The sequence below is a fragment of the Ursus americanus genome, chromosome 1, assembly GCF_024610735.1.
Source record: "Ursus americanus isolate L20-20 chromosome 1, mUrsAme1.1.p, whole genome shotgun sequence".
Classification (NCBI taxonomy): Eukaryota; Metazoa; Chordata; class Mammalia; order Carnivora; family Ursidae; genus Ursus; species Ursus americanus.
This window is the reverse complement of record NC_142127.1, coordinates 44,577,155-44,601,779: the sequence shown is the minus strand read 5'-3', so window position 1 is coordinate 44,601,779 and position 24,625 is coordinate 44,577,155. Positions and strand designations below refer to the sequence as shown.

Sequence of the window (24,625 nt, the reverse complement as noted above, 5' to 3'; positions counted from 1 at the left end):
GGTAACAGGGACTTGGGCCCATTGTGGAGAAGCCCGGACTAGAATCTAAACTCTGATTTAAGACCAGTGTTCTTTTCACAATGCTTTGTGTCTCTCCCCCTTTCAAGTGAGTTACCACCGTTTTTCCCTTTTTTTCCAGCATAAAACACTTGCCTATAGTGTTCCTGCCTCTCATGCTTGGCATTTTTATTGCACTCACTTTTGGTCAATGGCATAATCTGTGTCCAGACATTTTCCTTACTCATGTTTTATTCCAAGCAGTTTCAGACTGATCTTGCGCTTTTTCTGTAGATAATGTTGGAGCTGGCGCGATTATACCTGGCGCAGGATGAGCCCGATGCCTGCCTGCGGCACTGTGCTATGCTTCTCCAGAGTGACCAGGACAATGAAGCTGCCACCATGGTGAGTCCACAACACCGCCGTGCCTTTACGGCACTGTGTTTGATATTCCAATGTGTTTGATAGTCCATGGGGAAGTTTCAAATTTTACCCGATAAAACTAGTACGTGGGAGACCTAGCTCGTGTTGGCTTTTGGAAAAAAATAGTACTTTTGACATTATTAGTATATTCTAGCAATAAAGACCAAGAGTCTTTTTGTTTTATAAGAATGGTAGACCTAGATCTGGCCTTTACTTGCCCTTTCGGGCCTAGCTGGTTTATCTTTATGCCTAAGAGGGTACTTGGTCAGGAGGAGTTCATGTGATAAAAGCTATAATTTGCTAAAGACTGAGTTTTAAGTACTTACCCAGACACGCTGAACTCATTTAAAAGTTTCTGTGGGACTTTTGGAGTTATAGAAAAAAACTTCGTATATCATTCTAAGATGGTGTGTTTCCGAGTCTGCTTTGCTTTCTCGTTTTTGCCCGGGTTGAGGTATTAGCTTGCGAACAGCTACGTAGATGACAGTGCGTGAGGTTCACTGAAAGTTATTATTGTAACTAAAAGGAAAAATAAAACGTATCCCTTTTAAAACACACAATAAGAAAAGCTCAGTAGATCTTGCTCATTTTAAATTCCTTTGAAATATTTAGGGCTTAAGAGTGTTTTGGTTTTTTTAAAATCTTCTCATCATTTTAGCCAAGTCCAGGGAGGCATTTTTTTCTATGATAACACATAGAGCGTGCAATTCCCTTCAAATTTCTGTTTTTAAAATAACCACTTGAAACATATTTTTTGCTAAAAATAAAGTTTTGCGAATAGGGCGATCTGTTTCACATCCTTAATTATATTCTGTTAGGCTGATATCAGTGCTAATTTGCTTAAGGTATACTTAAATTTTAAATGGCTCTTTTTTATAATCTTTGCCCTCTTTGTGTTTTTCATGTGTTTGCATAGCCCTAAATCTATTTGATTGTAAAGATGTGCTTTCTTAAAACATATGGCAATATTTTTAGAACCAACTTTTACCTTTATAGATGATGGCAGATCTCATGTTCAGAAAACAGGACTATGAACAAGCAGTGTTCCATTTACAGCAGCTTTTAGAACGCAAACCAGGTAAATATCCACGGATTATGTTTTTTCTAACACAATGACTTCTTTTTCCTCTTTTTGGCTGTTATGGGAGCCGCGGTTGAATTCTGCTATCTACTTATTCCACACTTACCCCTGAGCAGCAGAAATAGCTATAAGGAAAATGCAACACCATGGATTGGCCTCGCTTTGAATGATGACCACAGACCCCAGTGGGCCCTCAGGTGCTGCCTGGCCATCCTGCTGTATTTCTCTAATGATTTCACTCACTCCAACTACTTTTTACGCTTTCTCCTCCCTCCTCAAACCTCCAGTCCCCTTTGCCCCTTCCTTGTCTTCAGCTGAAAATGTTGCCTCCTACTTGAGTAGGAAAATATGAGCAACTGAAAGAGAACGTCTCCATTCACCTGTCACCAAGTCTGCCTGCTCCCAGCCATCTTCCTCCCCAGCTCTGCCATCCCACCCTGCAGCCAGTGTCTCCCTGTGGGCCCGGGACACCACCCCTCACCTCCTTGAGCACTTTCCTCCTGACTTCTCTATCTCCTGCACCACCATTGTTTTCCCTGTCTGCGTACAAACATGCTGTGATAGCCCCTTGCTAAATGTATGAATAAATAAAAACCGATTCTTAACTCTCCTTCCAATGATTGCTCCATTCTTCTGTTTCCCTTTCTGGCGAATTGCCTCGAAGCAGTTTCCAGCTGAGCGGCGTCCCCTTTGTCTGCCCCGCTCCTGCAGTCCAGGGAAGCGGCTCCTGCAGGGCGGCCGGCCACTTCCCAGCTGCGGGTCCACGGGTCCGCGTTCATTTCTCAGGCCTCGCATGCGCTGCCTGCCGTCGTGCTCTGCACAGCTTCTCCCTGCCCTCGCGAGGGACTGTCTCCACTTCCCTGCTGGGGTGCTAGGCTTACCTGGGTTTTCTTCTTTCTGCTGTCCCCTCCTTTGTTCGATCTGTTTTCTCTTTATGACCTGTAAATCTCAGAATGTTCTAGACCTTGGCTCTTGAACTTTTTCTCTTTTTTTATACACTCAGCCCACTGGGTGACTTCATCCAAGCCCATGGCTTTATGTCCTGTGTGTGTGCTGGTGTCTTGCAGACGTGCATCTCCAGTGCTGCCTCACACGCACCACCGTCTGTTTCTCTTCCCACTCAGCTGTCGCAGAGCATCTCCAGCTTAACATGTCCACGGAGAACGGTTGATCTTTCCCTCCCTTCAAATCCGCTCCTCCTCCGTTTCTCTCCTCAGTAAATAGCATTACCATTTCCCAGTTAGCAGCCCCAGCTCTTACAGTGACCTTTGGCTCATCTTTCTCTCTACCACATCCCACCTGTCAGCAGATCCCTGCTGGCTCTCCCTTCAAGGTCTGTCTGGAATCCCGTCACCTTTCACCTGCTGTGCTGCAGCCACCTGGGCTCAGCCGTCCGCCAGCGTCTCACGTCGATTATCACTGCTCCGTTCTCATACTGCACGCGCTTTCTCTTCCTGGCCTCTAGACAGTTTAGAAATGGTTCCAGCTGGAAGGAGATGGTGCAGAAGAAATGTTTATTGGTTGAATGGATCAATGAATGACTCAAATACGTGGTCATTTAAAAATACAAAATGTTAAGAAAATTGTTATTGTCTTTGTCATATTTTATGTATTCTTTGCTTTATTCCTAAAAGGACTCCATTCGCAGATCTGTTTTATCAGAATAACGTATCTCTACTTTCTGCATGAATTGTGGGTCAGCCTGAGCAGCACATGTTATACCTTAAGTTAATGCTGTATTTTAGCTTACCTCAGAAATGTACTGTCTAATTTGACTTAACCTAGCTAGTAGAGAATCCTTCTTATAGATAGAATTACTCTTCTCTTGACAGGTGACACTTCTCTCTCAAAATCTCCACATCATCCTGCCCCCACCCTCCGCGACATTAACTGCTGAACAAGCCCCATCAGTTCTGTGTGCCGAAGAGCCTGCTGTCCCATGCAGTCTGCCCTGTCCTAGCCCCCTGCTCGAATTAGGGCCTTTGCCCCCTCTGGCCCCGGACAGTGCAGTTTCCCCGCTCACCTTCCAGCCTCTCGGCTCTTGCTGCTCCACACCTTTATAGGACTGTCATACTACTTTCATAGATCAGAAGCTATTCCTTTGCTTAAGAATTTAGGGTGGCTCTCCAGGGTAGAGTCTAAAATCCTAGCATTGTTTTGATAATAAGATGGCCCTAAATTATTGGTCCATCTGTATTTCTTAGCCCTTGTCCTCCACCTTAATATCTAGCAACCGTGGACTTAGCACTCCCCGTGCTCCACTGCTCTCTCTCTGCAGGCACGGTCGGCCTCTTGCAATGTCTGTGTCTGTCTGGCAAGGTCCTCCTCTTAGCGTTCAGGCTGCCCATGAGTCTGATTCTGTGTGAAACCTCCTGCCTCCAGGCAAAGTGAGGAATCTGTGCATTGTAATTCATAGCACTTCATTCATGCCACGTGACATCATGCTGTAATTATTTTCATATTTTCTCACTATCCATCAATAAGTACGGGCTAAGGTTTTTTAGAATGTAATACATTTCACTTTTCAATGGGTTCCTTAAGTACAGAAATTTGCCTGCTGTCAAATTTCATGGTTAACCAAGAGACAAGTTAATGTAATTTAATCTATCAGTGGTAATTATAATTTGAACTAATAATACATTTCAGTAATATTAGAAGGTGATAATTATCACCTGGCCTCCCACAGTTAACTTTAGATAATATTAGCAATATCATACAAAAAAACTTTGGCCAGAAATTTTAACCTTTATGTCCTGCGTAATCCAATACAGCTTCTAGATTCTGTGACTTTATCACAGGTAGTTGTCCCTAGTTCCTATCAAGACTTTTAGAGTTGTAAATATTCCCAAAGACCATTGTATTTTTTTTTAAAGATTTTATTTATTTATTTGACAGAGAGAGAGAGACAGCCAGCGAGAGAGGGAACACAAGGAGGGGGAGTGGGAGAGGAAGAAGCAGGCTCCCAGCGGAGCAGGGAGTCCGATGCGGGGCTCAATCCCAGGACCCCAGGATCACTCCCTGAGCCAAAGGCAGATGCTTAACAACTGAGCCACCCAGGCAACCCAAGACCATTGTATTTTTAAAGCTCTTTCATGACCTTATTTAATTTGGTCTCAATGACATTTTGAGGGTCAATATTATAATCCTATTTTAAGAAAATAAGTAATTCTTGACTCAGAAAATTTGAATAATTTGCTTGAATTTGCATAGCTAAAAGACAAGACCGATACTCGAATCCTCTTTTTCTGAAGCTATCGTCTTACCATGCTCTGCTTTTTGTGATGCCAAATGGCAGGAAGAACAAAATCTTGAGACCCAAGATTATAGGCCAAGGAAGGCAAATGATGATGTTGTCATCATAAACTGGATTATCTTGACATCATACAATAGAGTAGATAGATACAGAGCCTACAGAGGTTCTTTTTAAAATATTTTTTATTACAATAATATGAAGTGCATAACATAAAATTTACCATTTTAGCCATTTTTAAATGTACAGTTCAAGGATATTAAGTATACAAAGGATTAAGGATACAAAGTATTTTGTAATCATCACCATTAATCTTCAGAACTTTTTCATCATTCCTCACTAAAATTCTGTACCCATTAAACACTGACTCCCCATGCTCTCCTCTCCGCATCCCCTGGCAACCACCATTCTACCTCTCTATGAATTTGACTACTATGAATACTTTATATAAAGTGGAACCACATGGTATTTGTCCTTTTGCGCCTGGCTTATTGCGCTTAGTATAATGTTTTCAAGGTTCATCTGTGTTGTAGCATGTGTCAGAATTTCCTTCCTTTTTAAGGCCAGATAATATTCCAGTGTGTGTGTGTGTGTGTGTGTGTGTGTGTGTGTGTGTGTGTACATATATATATCCAGCACATTTTTATTTATCCATTCATCTGATGACGAACATAGGGGTTCTTTCCACTTTTGGCTATTGTGAGTGATGCTACCGTGAACACTGATGTACAGATATTTGCTTGATTTCCCTGCTTTCAGTTCTTTTGAATATATACCCAGGAGTGGACTTGCTGGATTGTATGATATTTTTCTCTTCTTAGAACCTAAAATCAAAGATAAATTGCTTAAAAGGTTTTTGTTTGTGTGTTTGAATTTTAACCCTACAAACAAGATCAGCATAGCTTATATAATGAGGATTTTTGCGAATCTCCTATGAGTTCTGTGCTAACTGAAACTTGAGAGCCCAAATACCTTCAAAGGACAACTACAGAGAAATAAGATGGGAACCATCAATATAATAGACTGTTATGCAGCCATTTAAATCATGTTTTTGAAGACCATTTATTGACATTTGAGAAATGTTTACTGTACCAATGTTGAACCAAAGTTAAAACCCCAAGTGTGACTTTAGCTTTATATATATGTAAGCAAAGAAACGTGTTTTTAAATATTGATAGGATGATTTTTTACTCATAAATATATGAAAGGAAAAGTACCAAAATGTGGTCATCTTTAGTTGGTGGGACTATGAGTGATTTTTTTTTCTTCTTTATACCTTTCTTTTTCTGTGTTTTTCCAAATTTTCTAAAGTGTCTCTGCATTATTTTTACAGTCTTAAAAATATTTATTAAATTTTTCTCAAAACTTGGTATTTTAGGGATGCAAAAGAACTAGATAGAATTGGGAGAAGAAGGCTTTCTAGGAATCTGCCAGGAAATTATACCTGACACCACAAAGAACTAAATTAATTTTTTTTTCTTAGAAGATAAAATAGGATTAAAACACTGGGAGTAATTTGTTACAGTTAAATTATGGTAAGTTAGCGTCTAGTACATTAGTCACATATGCATATTAAGGAAAGTCTGGAGTAAAATTTCTAATAGCCCACCCCAGACGTTTTAATCAAAAGGTACTGTTCTCATCCCCTTCCTTGCCGCAGTAAGGAGGTCAGAGATAGACTGGCCCTGTGCAATCTCATCAATCCTCCTGAATTTTACAGTTAGAGTTTAGATGACCAGTGCAGAGACTGTTCCTAGATTTCGTTCCCAGAAACAGTTGCAAATTAAGTTACAACAAATGTACATTTTTATAGATTGGCTTGTATTTTATAGATTAGCTTCTGTCACTGTCCAGACCAACCAAAACCTTATCCAATTGCTCATATAGTCTCTTTAGGGCTTTATAACCCCTAAGGCATTCCTTTTGATTGTATTTAAATTCTACTTCATTTGAAGCAAACTATACTTTAATGAAGTAGGATTATAACCGTCAAAACAAGAGATATGATGTCTATATCACAAATATTCTTTGTTTCTAGATAATTACATGACATTATCTCGTTTAATTGATTTCCTGAGAAGATGTGGAAAACTTGAGGACGTTCCAAGATTTTTCTTAATGGCTGAAAAACGTAACTCCAGAGCAAAATTGGAGCCAGGATTTCAATACTGTAAAGGACTATATCTTTGGTAAATCTATTGGTGACTAAATCCTACATAATAGTTTTTTTTCTCATTGTGAATAAAGTAGAATAACCTTTCCTTTGTCTTAAGATAGATCTACATTTTAAGATATGTTAATAATTTTATTTACCAAAGAGATCATAAATGACTTAAAGTTTGTAGTCAACGATTGAAATAAGTGATTTTTTTTAAACACCTAACAAGGTATACTGGAGAACCAAATGATGCCCTTCGACATTTTAATAAAGCTCGGAAAGACAGTGACTGGGGCCAAAATGCTCTTTATAATATGATAGAAATCTGCCTGAATCCAGATAACGAAACTGTTGGAGGTGAAGTATTTGAAAATCTGGATGGAGACCTGGGGTGAGTTATCCTTTGACAAATTATCCCTTTTCTTGAAACACTTATTAGGGGTGATAAGCAAGGCTACCTTCTAAAAGAGGGCTCAGTTCTAGGACAGCACTAATGAAAGGTCAGATGAAAAAATCATAGCTCGAATAGCTGTTCTCTGAAACAAGCATTAGATGCTTTTAGGAGTTTTCTGAAATCAAAATAAGCATGTTACAAAGACCCTCCCCTAGTCGCTCTGTTGAGAAGAAGATAAATTGTAGAATTTGATTACTTTAGCAAAAGCTGTCCACACAATAATAGTAACCCCTTAGCAAATGGTAGTATGCCATACCCTGTGCTTCATACTTCATATGCATTGTCTTATTTGCCGCCTGCAACAGCGTTGTGAACTAAGCTCAGAGTTAACCTGTCTAATGTAGTAGTAAATGGTGGGCGCAAGATGTGGACTGAGTTCTGTGTGACTGCAAAGCTCTTGCTGGTAGCCCCTGTAGTGCACTGCGGATAAATGGTGTTACTGCTATCAACCTGTGTTTGTTGCTGTTCTTGAATTGGGCAAGGCATGACGGGGTATATGAAGATGTAAATGTATAAGGTATATAAGGTAGTTTCTGCCTTCAGGAGCATGTAATCTACCTAGGAGGCAAGACAATATCTGAAACCAGTCTCTGACAAAACAGAAATGGGCGGAATGGATAGTAAGTATTACAAGAATTCATAGAAATCCTAGCAGTGCAAAGCCATCGGGGGAAGATGAACAGAGGAGTGAGAGAAAATTAGAAACAGACTGCTGAGAGGTTTTAATGACAGATTTGAAGGCTTCGGATTATAGAGACCACTGAAAGTTTTAGAGCAAACGTAAGTTTGTGTTAGAAAGGTTAAGGTAACGTATTGTTGTGCAACTATAGGCTGTCCTCCTGGAAATCTCTAGCAAATAGTTGAAAACTATTTGAAAACGAGAACTCAAGAGGGAGGTCACAGCTAGAGATAAGAGGTTTGGGGGACGACGGATGCTCAGAGTAGACAGTTGGAGCCCAGTGAATGACCTCTTTGCAAATAGAATGCAATGACAGAAGTTTGAGAACTAAATTTTGGGCAGGCTGACGTTTGAGGGGATGGGAGGGGGAAGGGATGTCAGAAAAGGGCAATCAGTGTGGTAGAAAGAGACCCCAAACTGTGTAATGTTACGGAAGGCGAAGGAGGGGAACTTTGAAGAAGGTAGCTAACAACGTGAAGTGTTTTAGAGAAGATAAAGCCTAAAGCCTGAGAAAAAGACCAATGGCTTTAGTGATTGGGCTTTGAGAATTTAGTTTCCTTTTATTAATTGATTTAGATATTTTTTAAAATAAAATTGATATTACATATTCAAATTATTGCATTTGAAATTTATAACCTTTTGACAGATATATTGTTTCTTTTTTTTAGGATTTTATTTATTAGAGAGAGAGAGAATGTACGAGCAGGGTGGGGGGAGGGGCAGAGGGAGAAGCAGGCTCCCTGCTGAGCAGCGAGTGGATGATACCATGGTGCCAGCTCCATCCCAGTGGGATCGAGACCTGAGTGGAAGGCAGATGATTCACCGTCTGAGCCGCCCAGGCGCCCCAGATATGTAGCTTCTTTTCTGAGAGTCAGATAGGCCGCTAAAAATACTGTGGTGCTTGGCACATAGTGGGTGCTTCAGCAAGGTCAGTTACTTTTTACCCCTCCTTTCTTTCCTTTCATCTTCTGTGTAGATCTGCCACTTGGTAATTATATGATCCTATTTATCCTGAATTCTAGTTTTATATTAGCAGCAATGAACACACTTACCACACGTAGATACTGTCCAATTTTTGTCTTCAGTCTAAAGTGAAGAAATGTTTAATGGTGTTTTATTAAAGCTATATTAATTTTGTTTAAATGTAATGCATTATAACTGTGGTTCGCTTTGTATTAGAAGAGAATGAGTGCTATTCTGCGAGAGGATTACTTCAAATTAGTGACAGAAAAGAAACCAGTGTGCCCCAGGGCTCATTCTAATCTCAATGAATTTTACTTCATGAGTAATAGACATAAGAGATTAATTTTTAATTGTATCCAGTAATTCAAGTGAGAAGCAGGAGTCTGTGCAGTTAGCAGTGAGAACAGCAGAAAAGCTCCTTAAAGAACTAAAACCGCAGACCATTCAGGGTCACGTGCAGCTTCGCATCATGGAAAACTATTGCCTGGTCGCTACCAAACAGAAGTCTAACGTTGAGCAAGCATTGAATACCTTCACCGAAATAGCAACATCTGAGGTCAGTAGGTTTTGTTTTTCAGCTCTTTATTCTCTTTCCTTGGCAGTATAGATGTATGTATTTCAATTAGCTGGGTATTTTCTGAAGATTGACTTAATTACAAGGAAAAATTGCCTTGATAGCTTGGCATAATTCTACATAATATACCTTCATTTCTAGAAGATACTATTTTGTTATTTTGATATGCTGTTGATATATTTTTTCTATTAGAATGGTAAATTCTAGAGAAAGGAAATTCTTCAAAAGGGCATCAATTAACTCTCAAAGGAATGGCTTTATTGTCTGGAGAATTTCTGTGTTGTTTCACTTAAGTGACTAAGTGAAAATAAACACCTGGCTACCTTGATAGCTCACCTTTTCACTTAGGCAGACTTGAAGTGTTTCCAACTCTAAGGCTAAATGGGATCGGTACTGACAGCTTATAATTCAGTCATGCGAATAATGGTGTTTTTTAGCAACCCTGAAATAACCCCCTGCAATAATAATAGTAGAAACAACAATAATACTAATTAGAGCAAAGGCTTTCTTCTCTTTTCAACTCATTCAGATCCACCTTCTCACTCTCTGGGCGCTGTGTTTTTCCTTCCCTCACATAGTGCTGTATTTCTTCAACTGCTTGATATGAAGGCAGGGATTCTAGGCGCCCACCCCATCAGCAGTGGGTGGTAGCTGGTTCTAAACATACTCATTGGGTTTCATGTTCTTCCACTCAGTAGTGTTGCAGGCCACCGAAAATTCAAAATGTGTGTCTCTCAGAGGATATACAGAACTTTGCTGTGTTTCCTTGTGGTTCAGTGGTCACAGTGGTAGCAGTAAGCTACCAAAAACTCCCTACAGGGGCCCCTTTCCTGCCTCCCAGGACCTGGGAGAGCTTTGGGGAACCTGCAGCTCCTGTTGCCATTTGGGAACAAGTATCCTAAATGGCATTTTATTACCACTGTAAGCCACCTTGGAACTACACAGCAAGGTAGCACCAGCAGCAGTGACCTCCTAGAGCTGCGCCCTTCTGCCCGTGAAGTAGTGTTCTCAGGGGGTGGGCCACGTGGCGGCAGGTAGATGACAGTGGCTGACAAAATGGAGACCTGAAGTAGGAGAGAGAGCTTAAAGTGTGAGGTTTGAGAGAACACCAAAAGCCGTGAGTGACATCACGGCTGTTTCCTAGAAATACCAGGTTTTTATGTTGGTGAGACTGCTTTATTTTTACCATTCTTACTTACGTGATTAGTAATATGCTATCCTCAAATCTGTCTACTGACCATACCAGCCAAAGACTGATGCATGAACTGAAGTTTCAGAAACAATGAGTTTTATCCTGCATTTTTTCCTTTTAACTCATAAGCTATATATTTATTTATATATATATACATACATATATATAAATGATTTATATATATATATACATATATATATATATGTATATATAATGAATATATAATGAATATCCATTAAGCAGCCAGTGGGTACTAGGCACAGCGGGAATCACAAAGAAAAAACCAAGGACGGTCTCTTCTGTCAAGTTTATCATAATCCAGGGAAGATGAGGCAAAGCGTACTGTGTAGAAACCAAAATCTATTACATTCCATTCTAGAGCTGCAGGTAAAAGTACTGTAGGAAATAATATTAGGAGAGTGGGGAGGCTCTTTCGTGGAGAAGTATGATTTAAGAAGAACCGCAATAAACTGCATTTTCACGGGCAGAGAACAAAGGCAAGGAGGCAAGGAAGCATCCTGTATATTCACACTATGTGGCATTCAGATTGATTGAAAAAGAGTCACGTGACAGGAAGTCAGGGGAGGAAGCAGCACCAGATACATTACACCCAAGCAAAGTGTTTCCACCTGCTTTCATCCTGTCACCTTGTTGTTTATTGCATGGCTGTATTGTCCTCTGTGATCTCAAGTTGTTGCAGCTCAGAGTGACTGACAAAGACAGAGGAAAGCCAGCTGAACACCGTAGGATGTCTGCACCAGAAAAGACACGTGGGTTTAGAACTCAGGTTTATACTTTTAAAAACTATTCTTGAGTTCATTCAGTAGTGATGAAGCTGTGAGGAATTGATTAATTCTAATCAAACTCAAGGTGTGTGATTTTAAAAACAGCTTATTTTTAAATGTATAGTGTGGGATATTTTTCATGTGACTAGATCTGGACATTTTTATGAGACTCTTCTTGGCTTGGAATGTCCTAGGACCTGGCTGACAAATTCAGAGCAGGCCTTTGCTTTCTTTCCTTTCTATGGGAGGAGGCAGGGGGCAGGAGTGCTCAGTAATTGATAATAAACCCCTTGTGTCTCCAGAATCTACTACCAATTGGCTGGATTTGGCACTCAAACCTTTTTGCCATTCCTTAATTAGGAGGACAGATTACATATTGGAAGTTTGTTGGTAGGCATAGAATTACAACCAAAGAAGTTTTATCTCCCAAAAAATTATTTTCATCGAGCTCTAAGTAATTATCCTCCTCTATTCCAGGGTTATTTCTGACTTCCAACCATGTTCAGTGTTGGACAATGAACAAACCACTCTCTCCTTCTGAGTGGTCTTTATTGGTTACCCAAGCTTGCTATCTCACAGCGCCCCTTTATTATAGTCTCGATATTTTAACTCTATCACAGTTGCCCATCCTTTATTTGTATTTTAACCTGAAGCCTTTCTCTTTATAAAAACATCACAATCCCTCTGCTGAAATGTAAGAAGCCACCCTAGCTTTGTCAGGGATATACACATATTGCTTAGGTAAGTTGGTTTCCTGGGTAGATCACCAATAGCTCCCATTTTATACCAATTCTTATTAGTTTTTTGGTTTCACAGAGTTTCTGACATCGAACTCTCTCTAAAAGAACATTGTGTTTTACAGACGCTATCAAAAAGCTACAGACTCTAAGTTTAAAAGACTATTTTAAGGCATGAGTTTATTTCATATAATTTCCAAGTGATGAATTAGTCGCATGCCTTGTTTATAATATTTCATTGGTCAAACTTTATTGGGTGAAAAGACTTTTGAATAAAACAAGAAGGAAGGGAAAAGGAGCAATAGAAGTCAGTATTGATAAAAAGTCAATATAGAGAAGTCCATAGAAGGTCATGTGGGTAAGGAATATCATTTGCAGGTTAATCAATCTCATTCTTGTTTTACAAGTAAAAGAACTAAGGAGCCAAAATGCTGCATCTGAAACACAAATGTTCGATTAGGATTATATTAAAATAGAGTTTTGTTTTTTTCTGTTTCTCTATAAAACCATAATAGCTAGTCAGTCCCATTAAAGATCAAGTCGCCCTAATTGTCTGAATCGTGTGGTTATGGCATCTGCGTATTTATTGGATTATTTTGACCAGGTGGTGCCTGACCAAGTTTCTTCATGGCAGCGTGAGATTAATTGGGGTATTAAATAATGACCATATCGCAGTTACCTGTGTGGAGCCAGATACAGAGTCCACCGGCCACTTCTCCTGTTGTGGAACCTTTGCTACTAGCCGTGTTTCCTTTTAAACATAGGGCATCTTTGTTTGCTGACCTGGGGGTCTGAAGTTTTGCGTTCTTACAGAAGGATCATATCCCAGCACTTTTGGGAATGGCAACAGTTTATATGATCTTGAAACAGACACCACGAGCCAGAAACCAGCTGAAGCGGATTGCAAAAATGAACTGGAATCCAGTTGATGCCGAGGACTTTGAGAAGAGTTGGCTGCTGCTTGCTGATATTTATATTCAATCAGCAAAATACGACGTGGCAGAAGAGCTGCTGAAGCGGTGCCTGCGTCATAATAGGGTAGGAGACTGTTACCGTGCGGCGTGAAGGTTTTCTGTCGTAGGTTATTATAGAATGGGGGTCCATTTCTAAGGGTTCTTGTGTGTTTTTTGAAAATGAAATGTTTATTCTTACCACCATCAGGAAATAACATTAATAAGAAGAAAGACGCCATTTGCTCTTGAAAATAAAGGAAGATAGCGATTTATGCAGTTTCAAGTTTCAGCTGTGGTATGCCCCACTTATGGAAAGTGTTTGTGGAATGTCAAGCATTTGCCTCTGATTATCCAGCTCATCCCAGATCTAATGAAAATTGCAGAAGAACGTTAATTGCGGACGTCTGTCCCTCGTATTAAGAAATACTCTAGATGAATTTTCTGCAGCTGCATGTTGTTCTCACATTATTAGAATCCACTATGCATAATATATTTTGTGGGTAAAAGTCTTTTCGGCATTTAATTTGTTTATTAAAAAGTCCTTATCTTTAGGTATGAAATTGAAAATCTTCAAGTCTGTAGAAATCCAAGGCCTTTTAGTAACAGTGCATTTTTGTGTTTAGTCACAAAAAAAGAAGGTCTTCTTATATCATTTTTTAAGTTAAGAATTCGTTAGTATTTGTTGAGAAATAATTGTACTCAACTTAGAAACTTGAGGATATTTATCTTTACAGATTCATAGCAATTACTTCAAAATTTTAATCATAGTAAATCTGTTTTACTCTCAGCAAATTAGATTACAAAGTGGATCTTTTGTTTTTTAAAGAGTTATCATCTAATGCTATTAAATGACTTTCTTAGGAAATTTAAAAACCTAAAACATCAAGCCATTTATCAACTTATAGTCTGTACATCTAATTTTAAGTCAAATTGTCCTTGAAAAACAGATTCTCACTAATAGGTTTTGAAAAATCTAAACTTCTGGACCCCCTCAGGCAAGGGAAACAAAATGAAAATAAACTATTGGGATTACGACAAAATAAAAAGCTTGTGCCCAGAGAAGGAAACCATCAACAAACAAAAAGGCAACCTATGTGTGTGAGAAGATATTTGCAATGATATATTTAATAAGAGATTACTATCCAAAGATATAGAGAAGTCATACAACTCAACACCAAGAAACCTCCAAATCATCCAATTTCAAAATGGGCAGAGGACCTGAATAGACATTTTCCCAAAGAAGACCTACAGGTGGCTGATAGCCACACGAAAAGATGCTCAACATCAGGGAAATGCAAATCAAACCCAAGATGAAATATTACTTTATACTTGTGACAATGGCTAGAATCGAAAAGACGAGGTAACAAGTGTTGGCAAGTATGTAGAGAGAAGGAAACTCTTGTGCAGTTTGCGGGAACGTGTATTGGAGCAGTCACTATGGAAAACTGTATGGATGTTCCCCAAAATATTGAAAACAGAAATACCATATGATTCAATAATTCCACTACTGGGAATTTTTTCGTTAGGGAAAATGGAAGTACTAATTCAAAAAGACATATGCGTTCCCATGTTTATTGCAGCATTATTTACGATAGCTGAGATACAGAAGCAACCCAGATGTGGGGCACCTGGGTGGCTCAGTCAGTTAAGCATCCAGCTCTTGATTTTGGCTCAGGTCATGATCTTAGGGTCTTGAGATCAAGCCCCACGTCTGGCTCCGTGCTTAGCAGGGAGTCTGCTTCTCTCTCTCTCTCTCCCTCTAGACCCTCTGTCCCTCCCCCCACTCATGCTCTGTCTCTCTCTCTAAAATAAGTAAATCTTAAAACAAAAAAAAAAGAAGTGACCCAAGTGTACATCGATAGATGAATGAATAAAGAAGATGTGGCATATATATACAATGGAATATTTCTCAGCCATAAAACAGAATTAGTCCTTGCCATTTGTGACAACATGGATGGCCCTGGGGTTATTACGCTAAGGGAAATAAGTCAGACAGAGAAAGACACCATATGATTTCACTTACATGTGAAATCTAAACAAACAAACAAAAAACAGGCTCATAAATTCAAAGAACAAACTAATGGTGGCCAGAGGGCTGAGGAGTAGGGGGATGAGCAAAATGGGTGAAGAGAAATGGGAGATACAGACTTCTCATTATGGGATGAATAAGTCATGGGGACGAAAGGTAACAGCATAAGGAATATGTGATACTGTAAGAGCATTGTATGGTAACAGATGGTAGCTACTACACTTGTGATGAGCGTAGCATAAGGTATAGACTTGTTAAATCACTCTGTTGTACACCTAAAACTAATGTAACATTGTATGTCAACTGAACTTCAATAAAAGAAAAAAAGGAAAAAGAAAAATGTAAACTGTCAGACAGCTGACCCTTCCATGCCTAGTCTAGGATTAAGCAAGATTACGTGGGAATTAAGGCTTCAGTACAGATAGCGTTTCAGTTTGCCAGAACACTGACAGCGATATATTGCAGGTTGAACACGAGGGCTACTTTAGAAGCGCCAGTTTGGCTGATTAGACATGTCAATATTGGAAGCCTGAGATTCAGGAACTAGAGCTTAGAAACCTTGAATTGTATAATTAAAAGATGGAGATCATCCAGATCTGGGACAGAAATGTACAAGATGATACTAGACCATCTTGTCCTACCAGATGGCAAGGAAGCTATCGAAGATGATTAGAGTCATGTCAAGGACTCAGGAGCCAACTTGAAGACACTCACACTAGCCAAAGTTGGAACACATTAACTATCAGTAAGAATAGTAACTGCAGTGGATTGAAACACACCAAATAAGTTTAAATCCATGAGTTTACAAAGATCCAAAAAAGAAAAAAAAAAAAACCCTAATTGGTCACCAATGAAATATGCTGATGAACTGTTATTTCTAAAGCCAGCAAATAAAGGGAAGGCATTATGCACTTATCTGTGTGAACTATACTACTGTGTAACAGTGTAGCATAAAAGGAGACATTTCTCATGATAGATGTTTTCCAGCTAATAAATGAAGAAAGAGTGATAGACTATCACCATTTCCCATCCCTGATAAATTAATGAATGGTTATAACATCATAAAAAAAGAATCTGATATTATGTGCCTCCTGAGGGAAGAACACGCCATCTGTGACGGGGCCAGACTGGGGTGAGCAAGTCTCACACCCTCACTTGGGTCCAGAATTTAAAAGGGCACTTTAAGTGTCAGGAATTATCTTCAGCAGCTGGTGCTACTATAACAAAGTGCTATAGACAGGGTGCCTTATAATCAGAAATTGGTTTCTCCCAGTTCTAGAGACTGGAAGTCTGAGATCAGGGTGCCAGTGTGGTTCAGTGCTGGTGAGGGCTCTCTTCTGGGTTGCAGACCGCCAGCTTATTGTTGTATCCTCCCACGGTGGAAGGAGAGGGCGAAGAATTGGCTGGGGTCTCTTTCATAAGGACACTGGTCCCACTCATGAGAGCTCCATCCTCCTGACCTAATTCCTTTGCAAAGATCCCATCTCCTGGTACCATCACACTGGAGGTGAGGGTTTCAACATATGAATTTTTTAAACATTCAGTCCACTGTAGATAAAAATAATAATTTAATCAAGATTATTATAGATTATTATAATAAATTGTAATAAAAGATTATTATAAATAATTTAATGCAATATTTTTAAAACCAAAATATCAAAATGTTAAATCAATAGCATCTGCCAGTGTGGTGCTGAGCGGTATTGAAGCCTGAAACAAAAGGGAAAATGTATGCCTCCATATCTATGTTTTTATGTATTTTTCATTTTAATGAAAATATTATTGACATATTTACTTCCATTAAAGTCAGGAAAATAACATAAATTTTGTTTGGGTATAAGGAAAATATTCAAATTTAAAATGTGAGTTTCAATATCCCCACTTTTCAATCTGATTTGTAAAAATTAATGTTTGAGAAAAAATTAGCAATTAAAAAAAAATCACAAAAACATGTATACAGAGTTGTGCATTTTTCCTTTTGCCTCAGGCTCCATTGTGGCTCAGCAGGGCACTAACCCATGAACTCCTTTCACCTCTCTCCCCAGAGATCGAGATCGAATTAAACCTCTAGATCTAATTATAATTTCCAGATATCAGTGACATAGGAATACATTACATAAGCACCACAAGGATGAACTCAACTGAATCTGGGCTGTGACAAACTCGAGGATAAAAATTCTTGTTTGCTACATTTAACTGCAAGAAAAGAGACATAGAGATGGAAGGGAAACCTCTAAATCAAAAGAAAGTCGAGAGACATTTCAGCCAGTCAATGTGTGGGCCTTGTTTGGCCCATCATCCTAACAAACTAAAAACAAAACAAAATTATATTGAATCCATTTGAAATTTGAATAATGACTGGATATTTAGTAATATCAAGGAGTTGTTAAATTTTTGGTATGATAAACTGTGGTTCTGTTTAAAGGAAGTCCTTATATTTAAAGAAGCATACTAAAATATTTATGAATGAGATGGTACAATATCTGAGAATTTTTTATTTCCTAATACAGGACAAGTATGCGGGGGGTAGAGGTTAAAACAGTATTAGTCATGATTTAATTGTTGAAGATACAGGCTCATGGGGTTCATTGCACTGTTAATTTTAACTTGAAATTATTTGTAATAAAAACTGTAAAATACACATTCCCTTGCACGTCCCCCAATTCCTGACTGGGGGAATGGGAGTTAGGTTTGATCAGAATCTTTTATTAAGTCCCATAGATGATTTGATTGCATAGCTGAGGTTGAAAAACATTGTTTTATGTGCCAATTAAATGAGTTAATGTGGTTGACCTCTATAGTCCTAAGCACCCCATAAAATCAAGTTTAATCTATTGATGTATCTTCCATTTTCCTTCAGTCTTGCTGCAAAGCTTATGAATATATGGGGTACATTATGGAAAAAGAGCAAGCATATACAGACGCTGCCTTAAACTATGAGATGGCCTGGAAACATGGCAGTCAGACAAATCCAGCGGTCGGTGAGTTTAACAAATTAGATACTAGGTTTTCACTGGAAACTTGGGTTCTATTTGTAAATCTTCATTTAAATGCATTTGATTTCTTTTTAAGAAGAAAATATACATTAAGAGCCAATTTCCTTTATCAGTCTTTCTGAAAAATAAGTTTTATATTCATAATAGATTATTAACTTAATAGTTGTTAAGTATAATTTCCTGAGATTCAAACTGGTCCTCAGTCACCTTAAAGGACATCTAATCTAATTCTGCCCCTTTCTCTCCCTTAACCCTCTGCCATTTCCAAATGGTAATGCTGGGGGAGGAAAAGTGTTCCAGTGTCAGGTCAGTTAGGAAAACATTTCATTAAATCAAGGTCTGCAGGTTTCCTTACTGCAGGACTTCTCTGTGCCTTTATACACTAATGTAAATTGTCATGGATGTCACAGAGGGGACAATGTCCAATAATATGACCATGGAAATTTTTTTTTTTTCCTGAGCATCTAGAAATATCAACTTGTTCCAGTGATAGACTCAAGGAATGTGGTCTCCAACATCCCTACCAGATAGACAGCATCTGGAATATACTTAGTGACTAGCCTCCCCCCACATTGTGAGGCAGCTCATTCCTATGTTTTTCCCTTTCTTTGTACTGCGCTGGAATATGCTGCATTGAAACTGGCCAGGTCTCTTCTCTGGAGCAACCCACAGAGTCCTTTCCTTCTTACACGTGTGGCAGTCTAATTCAGCTTTCTGTCCTGTCTCTCCGAACGCGTCTCTTCAAACTATCTCAGTTACTTGCCCATTCTTCCTGAGACTTGCTTCCAAATCTTTCACCCTCCTTGTTGCCATCTCCTGGAAACGCTAAAATAGTGCTTCCCAATCTGTGCTTTGGAATACTTGGTGAGATATTAATAGTTATTTCTTTACAAAAAAGAAAAAATGAAAAGAGAGTTGAGTATGAGGAGGTTAGATTTTATGGCCAAATAAGTTTGGAAAAGGCCATTTTATTGGTCCATGCCCCTCCTGACCTGTTGTACCAGAAATGAACAAGTTCTTGAGTATAATTTAAGATGCAATTATATCTATAATCAAGTTGTTTTTTTATTAGGCATTTTTGTAGTTGTTAACTCAGCCTTAAGGTGGCATCCGTCCTTTTAGCAACCATGTCATGGTATGGACTCAGATTTAATTTGCAGTCTGATAGGTCCTCTTTACCTTAACTGCTGTTAGTTCAGGACTTCCCCCACCGTGCATTTTTCTGGGGTCTGTTATTTTACTAGACTTAGTATAGGGCACAGGAACTAATACAATACCTTTTGTTGATGGTATTTTTCCTTCTCAAGTATCATGTATCCTACAGAATCAAGTCAGCTTGTAAAATGAAAATTCCTTTAATGTCTTTAAAATATATGTAATTTTGACACTTTATTCCATAGAAGGTATACATTTAGAAGTTAAATTATTTAAACATTCTGTTCCTTGGAAGACTTCAGCAAATGTAGAGATTCCAACTCATTCGTTCTTCCATTGTGTCATCTGTGTATTTTATAGATGATTTTATCAATTTCCCCAACTTCTCATTGGTAAGTTTTCTCTGAGGCTCTCAATTCATTCTTTAGTTTCTTCCTTAAGGTCGTCATTGCATCTAACACCCGCAGTTGCCTGGCCAAGTTAACAATGCATTTCACTTTTTCAGCTGTCAGGAAATCCTTCAAATCATGGTCATGTTCATTCCGTAAGTTTCAGGCTTGAGTACTGTCACTGTGAGAAGCACCAGGAAGAAAACACATGTATGTCTGTCCCTCTGCACCCATTCTCGGGTCACATGACACGCACTAAACTGTTCACAGTGTTCATGTTCCTCTCTCCTCTCCCCTCCCCTGCTACCTTTTCCCCCCTGATTACATAGCATTGAATTTCTACAAGCTTGACAAGTGTAATGCAGCTGCAGTGCGCATTTTCTTTGCCATTTCTGGCCCTTTATTCCCTCTCTCAAATTTTTTAGACAAGATGATCTATCAAGTTTCTTCCAACACTAAAACTTTATGCTTCCAGGGGCGCCTGGGTGGCGCAGTCGTTGAGCATCTGCCTTCGGCTCAGGGCGTGATCCCGGCGTTCTGGGATCGAGCCCCACATCGGGCTCCTCTGCTAGGAGCCTGCTTCTTCCTCTCCCACTCCCCCTGCTGTGTTCCCTCTCTCGCTGGCTGTCTCTGTCAAATAAATAAATAAAATCTTTAAAAAACAAAAAAAACAAAAAAACTTTATGCTTCCAATTTAGTATTGACTAAATTGCTAATACTTGTGTGGCACTCTAAAACTTTTAAAAGCATTTCACAACAAATATTTTATTTGATCTTAAAATCGCACTGAGTTGGGGGTGGGTTCTGATGAGGAAACTTGAAATTGACAGCTCACTTGACTTGCTAAGGTCTCCAAGCTTGTCAGGAAGCCAGAAACCAAAACTTAAATCCAGGTTTTTTGGCTCTAGGTTCCATGTAAAGTATGATTGGCATGGCATGACATTTTAAATTGTTTTCCTTTTTAAATGTCACCAACTTTATTTTTAGCTCATTTTACAATTCCTTTGTGATGATACCAAGTTTAACTCTCTGAAACTTACTGTTTTCGTCTTTGACAGTTTTATAGGCATGTATGTTTATGTGTGTTTATATCAGACATTATGAATTTTAGATAATTCCTATTTCTTACTTTTTACTACCTTGTGATTACATTAGCCAGTAATTCTTTTCAAATACTTGTTTGAAATTAAAAAAAAAAATACTTTGGTACTTTTATTAGGGCCCAAGAGTGGCATTCAGATTTCCCTAATTTATATTTGTAAGAGGTAAAGTGAAATACTGAATTTATGAATTACATATTATTTTACATCATGGTATTATCATATCGCATTTGTGGAGTGCAGTGCCACTGTTACTTTCTTATCTCCTCCTGTTTGCTAACTCTCATAGCGTTCTTATAGAAAAACAGCAATCCTTTAAGAATGTCTTCAAACTTTATTTTAAATATCAATATTTGAAACATGACATTTCCTTATGGTACTTGTGATAATTGTTACTAATGGTTGATGTGGAATATCTGATGACTGCTCTACCCTCTTCTGGGCCGCTCTCCTAGCTGCTCTGCCCTGTCATGTACTCCGGGTCTCTCCGGTTCCTGTGGCTCCTACCATTGCCCTTTATCTGAGCAGTTCCCTCTGCCTAAAAGTGTTCATGCTTCTGTTCCCTTTGCCCAGTTCAGGCTTCATCCTTCAGTTTGCAAGCACTGCCTGATACCCGCCCCCTCCCCATCCAGGTTTCTTATTCCAGGTATCTTGGCCCGGACCTTTCTTTCATAGCATTTATCTCACTTTTGAAAGTGGTAACTTACTTACATAATTATTTAAATAACCTACTTTATTTCCTAATAGAATGTAAACCTCCTGCCCGCAGGGATCAGTGAGCCTGACATGTTAAGTGCTAAATAAATCTATGCTGTATAAATGGATAGCTGTGGTATTATTTACTGTCTGGTGATGAGTTTGTACTATAATCTGAAATAAATGGGCCTTTTTTAGTAAGTTGCAAAAGCCACTCTTGTAGGATGGCAGTCTTCTCAAACCCAGCAGGATATTCACTGCAGTCCTTTTTCCAGCTCCATTTTCTTTTATATCTGTTCTCCCTTCGTCCCATCACTTCTCTCTTATAGTGTGCTCACCAGCCTTCGCTTAGACTTCTCCAGTGAGTAAGCGAACAAAGGAGGAGGCAAAAAAGATAATGCTAGCCAAGTGTTCTATAAATAGTACGACATCATTGTGGTTTTTTTGTCTTAACAGGGTACAAACTGGCATTTAATTACTTAAAAGCAAAAAGATATGTGGATGCCATTGACGTATGTCACCAGGTAACACTCGATTTAGATTTCTTAAAATTTTCAGCTGCACAATTTCCTACTTCTAGTTCATCTCAAGATGTATGTGAGTAGAGGTAGAGGATGTTGTATTTTGGTTAAATGACTCATCAAATACATCTGGGAAAGATTACCACCTTTCCAAGTTGAGCAAATGATAAAGTTTATTTAAATCAAACATGTTTTTAATTGGGGCTCCAATAATAAAATGTTTCTATCATGTTAGAGACAGAGGGCTAGAGGAGAAGCATGTGAAATAAAACTGATTCTCCAAGCCATTGTTCTGAATGAAGTTCTTGTAAATGTGTCCAAGTCTGGTTAGTAGAGAATTCAGAATTAGAAATTAGAGATAAGAGGTATTTCTATTATTTAGAAGTCATTCAATTACATTTCTGTAATTGATCTCTAACTAAATGATCCCTTACTAAAGTGACAAATATTTAAGTTGCACTTTTAGAATTTGCAGTTTCTTTATATATGCATTTACATTGTCCCATTGATATATAAGGCATTGCCCCCATTGTTCCAGATAAGGCCTTATATTAAACATCGTTAGGAGCGCCAAGAAAAGCTCCTTAGAAAAGAATTATGTAATGTCTTCTAGCCCAGATTGCTGTATCAGCATCATTACAGTAAATACTTGGCTTCAGTGATTGCTATTGATTACTGAACCTTTCTGTAAGGCAGTATTTCACGTTAAGGTTAAGGTTGTGCATTAATGCAAGGTTATACATTAGAACCATTTGTGGAATTCTCTTTTAAAAATGACTCTCTCCCCACTCCTAGACTCAGTAGGCCTGGAAATTTGTATGTTTCAAAATCTGATGTGTGCTCGTGGTCAAAAATAACTCTGTAAGGGTTTTTTAAATATCATATGAATAGCTAAATTTTCTAACTACAAATCATTGATACATACTTGTTTTTTGCAACTAATCTATTAAGGAAGTAATTATATTTGTTGTATTTCTCACATGTATTTCTATTCTATTGTTGTCATCTAATTACTATTACCATGAGTTATGTCACATTTCAGATGTCACCTTTAAGAGGTGTTGTTATATTTGTACAACTGTAATGCTCATTTCCAGTAAGTTTTGTAGCTCTCCAGTTCTCAGTAATCAATTACAAGTTCTCGTGCTTTTGTTTTGTTTTTTGTTTTTTTGTTTTTGCAGGTTCTTGAAGCACATCCAGCTTATCCAAAAATCAGGAAGGATATACTTGATAAGGCCCGTACATCATTGAGGCCTTGAAAAGTATTTTAATTTAGTTTGTTGGTTAAGCAGGAAATGAATCAATTCTTAGAGTTCAGAATAGGTTTGAGCTGAAACTTTGTAACAGAAGCGTACCTTTCTTTCTCCAGCAGAGGCTGCTATTGTATATAAAGAGAAATGCTATGTCAAATGGATGGGCTTCTGATGGAGAAGGTCAATGGAGCTGGTTTATTTGAGTGACTCTCTTGATTAGGAACAGGTTTGGTGTCTCTGTGATAAAGATTATAACCCATTTCTATAAAGAATATTTTGTTAAATACAAGGTACTTAAGTATCTTATATCTTTTCTAAGGAGTATTACCTGTTTATTTCAAGAAATATATATAAAATGCTGTTGCTCTTTGTTAGAATTTTTTTGTAACGTTCTCTGTTGTTTCAAAGGTTTGAGAAAATTTTCTTGTAAATTTATGAAAAAAAAAGTATATTTTAATAAAAACGTTATAAATGTATGGTTTGTATTGCTCCTAGAACTCAAAGACATGGTAAGTTTTGCAAAATCAGGGTAAGCCCCCTAAACAATTTGCACGGTTAATGAGTAGTTGAAATATGGGACATTCCTAGAAAAATCTTTTTGGAAAGTAAAGAATGTGAGCTTCCATTCCCTTTGTTGAACTCATTCTTTCTGCTTTCGATGCCATTGTGATCTTAAGAAATAATCTGGATGTGAAATCAGTTAAAATAGGCAAATTCTTATAGGAATAGTTTACCTTAGCCTGAAGACTAGATCTCTTGATGTCACTTTAGACACTGTAACATCTGGCAGGGAAGGGCGACAGAATAGTTTTGGTCAGCAGGGCCTCACCAAACACACCCTGTGAAAGCAGCTGCTTTCTTTACTGTGCCTACCACCCTCTGGCATAGCGGCTCTCAGCCTTTTAGGTTAAAGTGAACCTAATCTTAACTCAGTTGTTAGCATTATTTCTGACTTGTTGTGTACGTCTTTTTTCAGTTGTCTTTAAAAATATCATAAATAGGGGCTCCTGGGTGGCACGGCGGTTAAGCGTCTGCCTTCGGCTCAGGGCGTGATCCCAGCGTTATGGGATCGAGCCTCACATCAGGCTCCTCTGCTATGAGCCTGCTTCTTCCTCTCCCACTCCCCCTGCTTGTGTTCCCTCTCTCGCTGGCTGTCTCTAGCTCTGTCAAATAAATAAATAAAATCTTTAAAAAAAAATACCATAAATAGGTCTATTTCATTTACATTTTCAATAAATAC

At 38.5% G+C, this 24,625-nt stretch overlaps 1 protein-coding gene across 5 annotated transcripts in view; it reads left to right on the top strand.

Annotated features, from left to right (window-relative positions):
- TTC21B (tetratricopeptide repeat domain 21B) overlaps window positions 1-23,861 on the top strand; it is a 71,644-nt gene extending 47,783 nt beyond the window's left edge. Inside the window, exons 21-29 of one of the 5 annotated variants that reach the window (XM_045780535.2) lie at window positions 292-402; window positions 1,417-1,498; window positions 6,790-6,940; window positions 7,139-7,300; window positions 9,366-9,561; window positions 13,164-13,331; window positions 18,136-18,256; window positions 22,068-22,135; window positions 23,502-23,861. In XM_045780535.2, the coding sequence (XP_045636491.1) occupies window positions 292-402; window positions 1,417-1,498; window positions 6,790-6,940; window positions 7,139-7,300; window positions 9,366-9,561; window positions 13,164-13,331; window positions 18,136-18,256; window positions 22,068-22,135; window positions 23,502-23,588 (1,146 nt within the window). In that variant the 3' untranslated portion in view covers window positions 23,589-23,861. Of the gene's footprint in view, window positions 1-291; window positions 403-1,416; window positions 1,499-6,789; window positions 6,941-7,138; window positions 7,301-9,365; window positions 9,562-13,106; window positions 13,332-13,454; window positions 16,783-18,135; window positions 18,257-22,067; window positions 22,136-23,313 lie in introns of those variants that run through there. The other 4 variants (XM_045780522.2, XM_045780529.2, XR_015724043.1 and 1 more) reach the window with 4 other exon arrangements.
- Window positions 23,862-24,625: the final 764 nt, after the last annotated feature.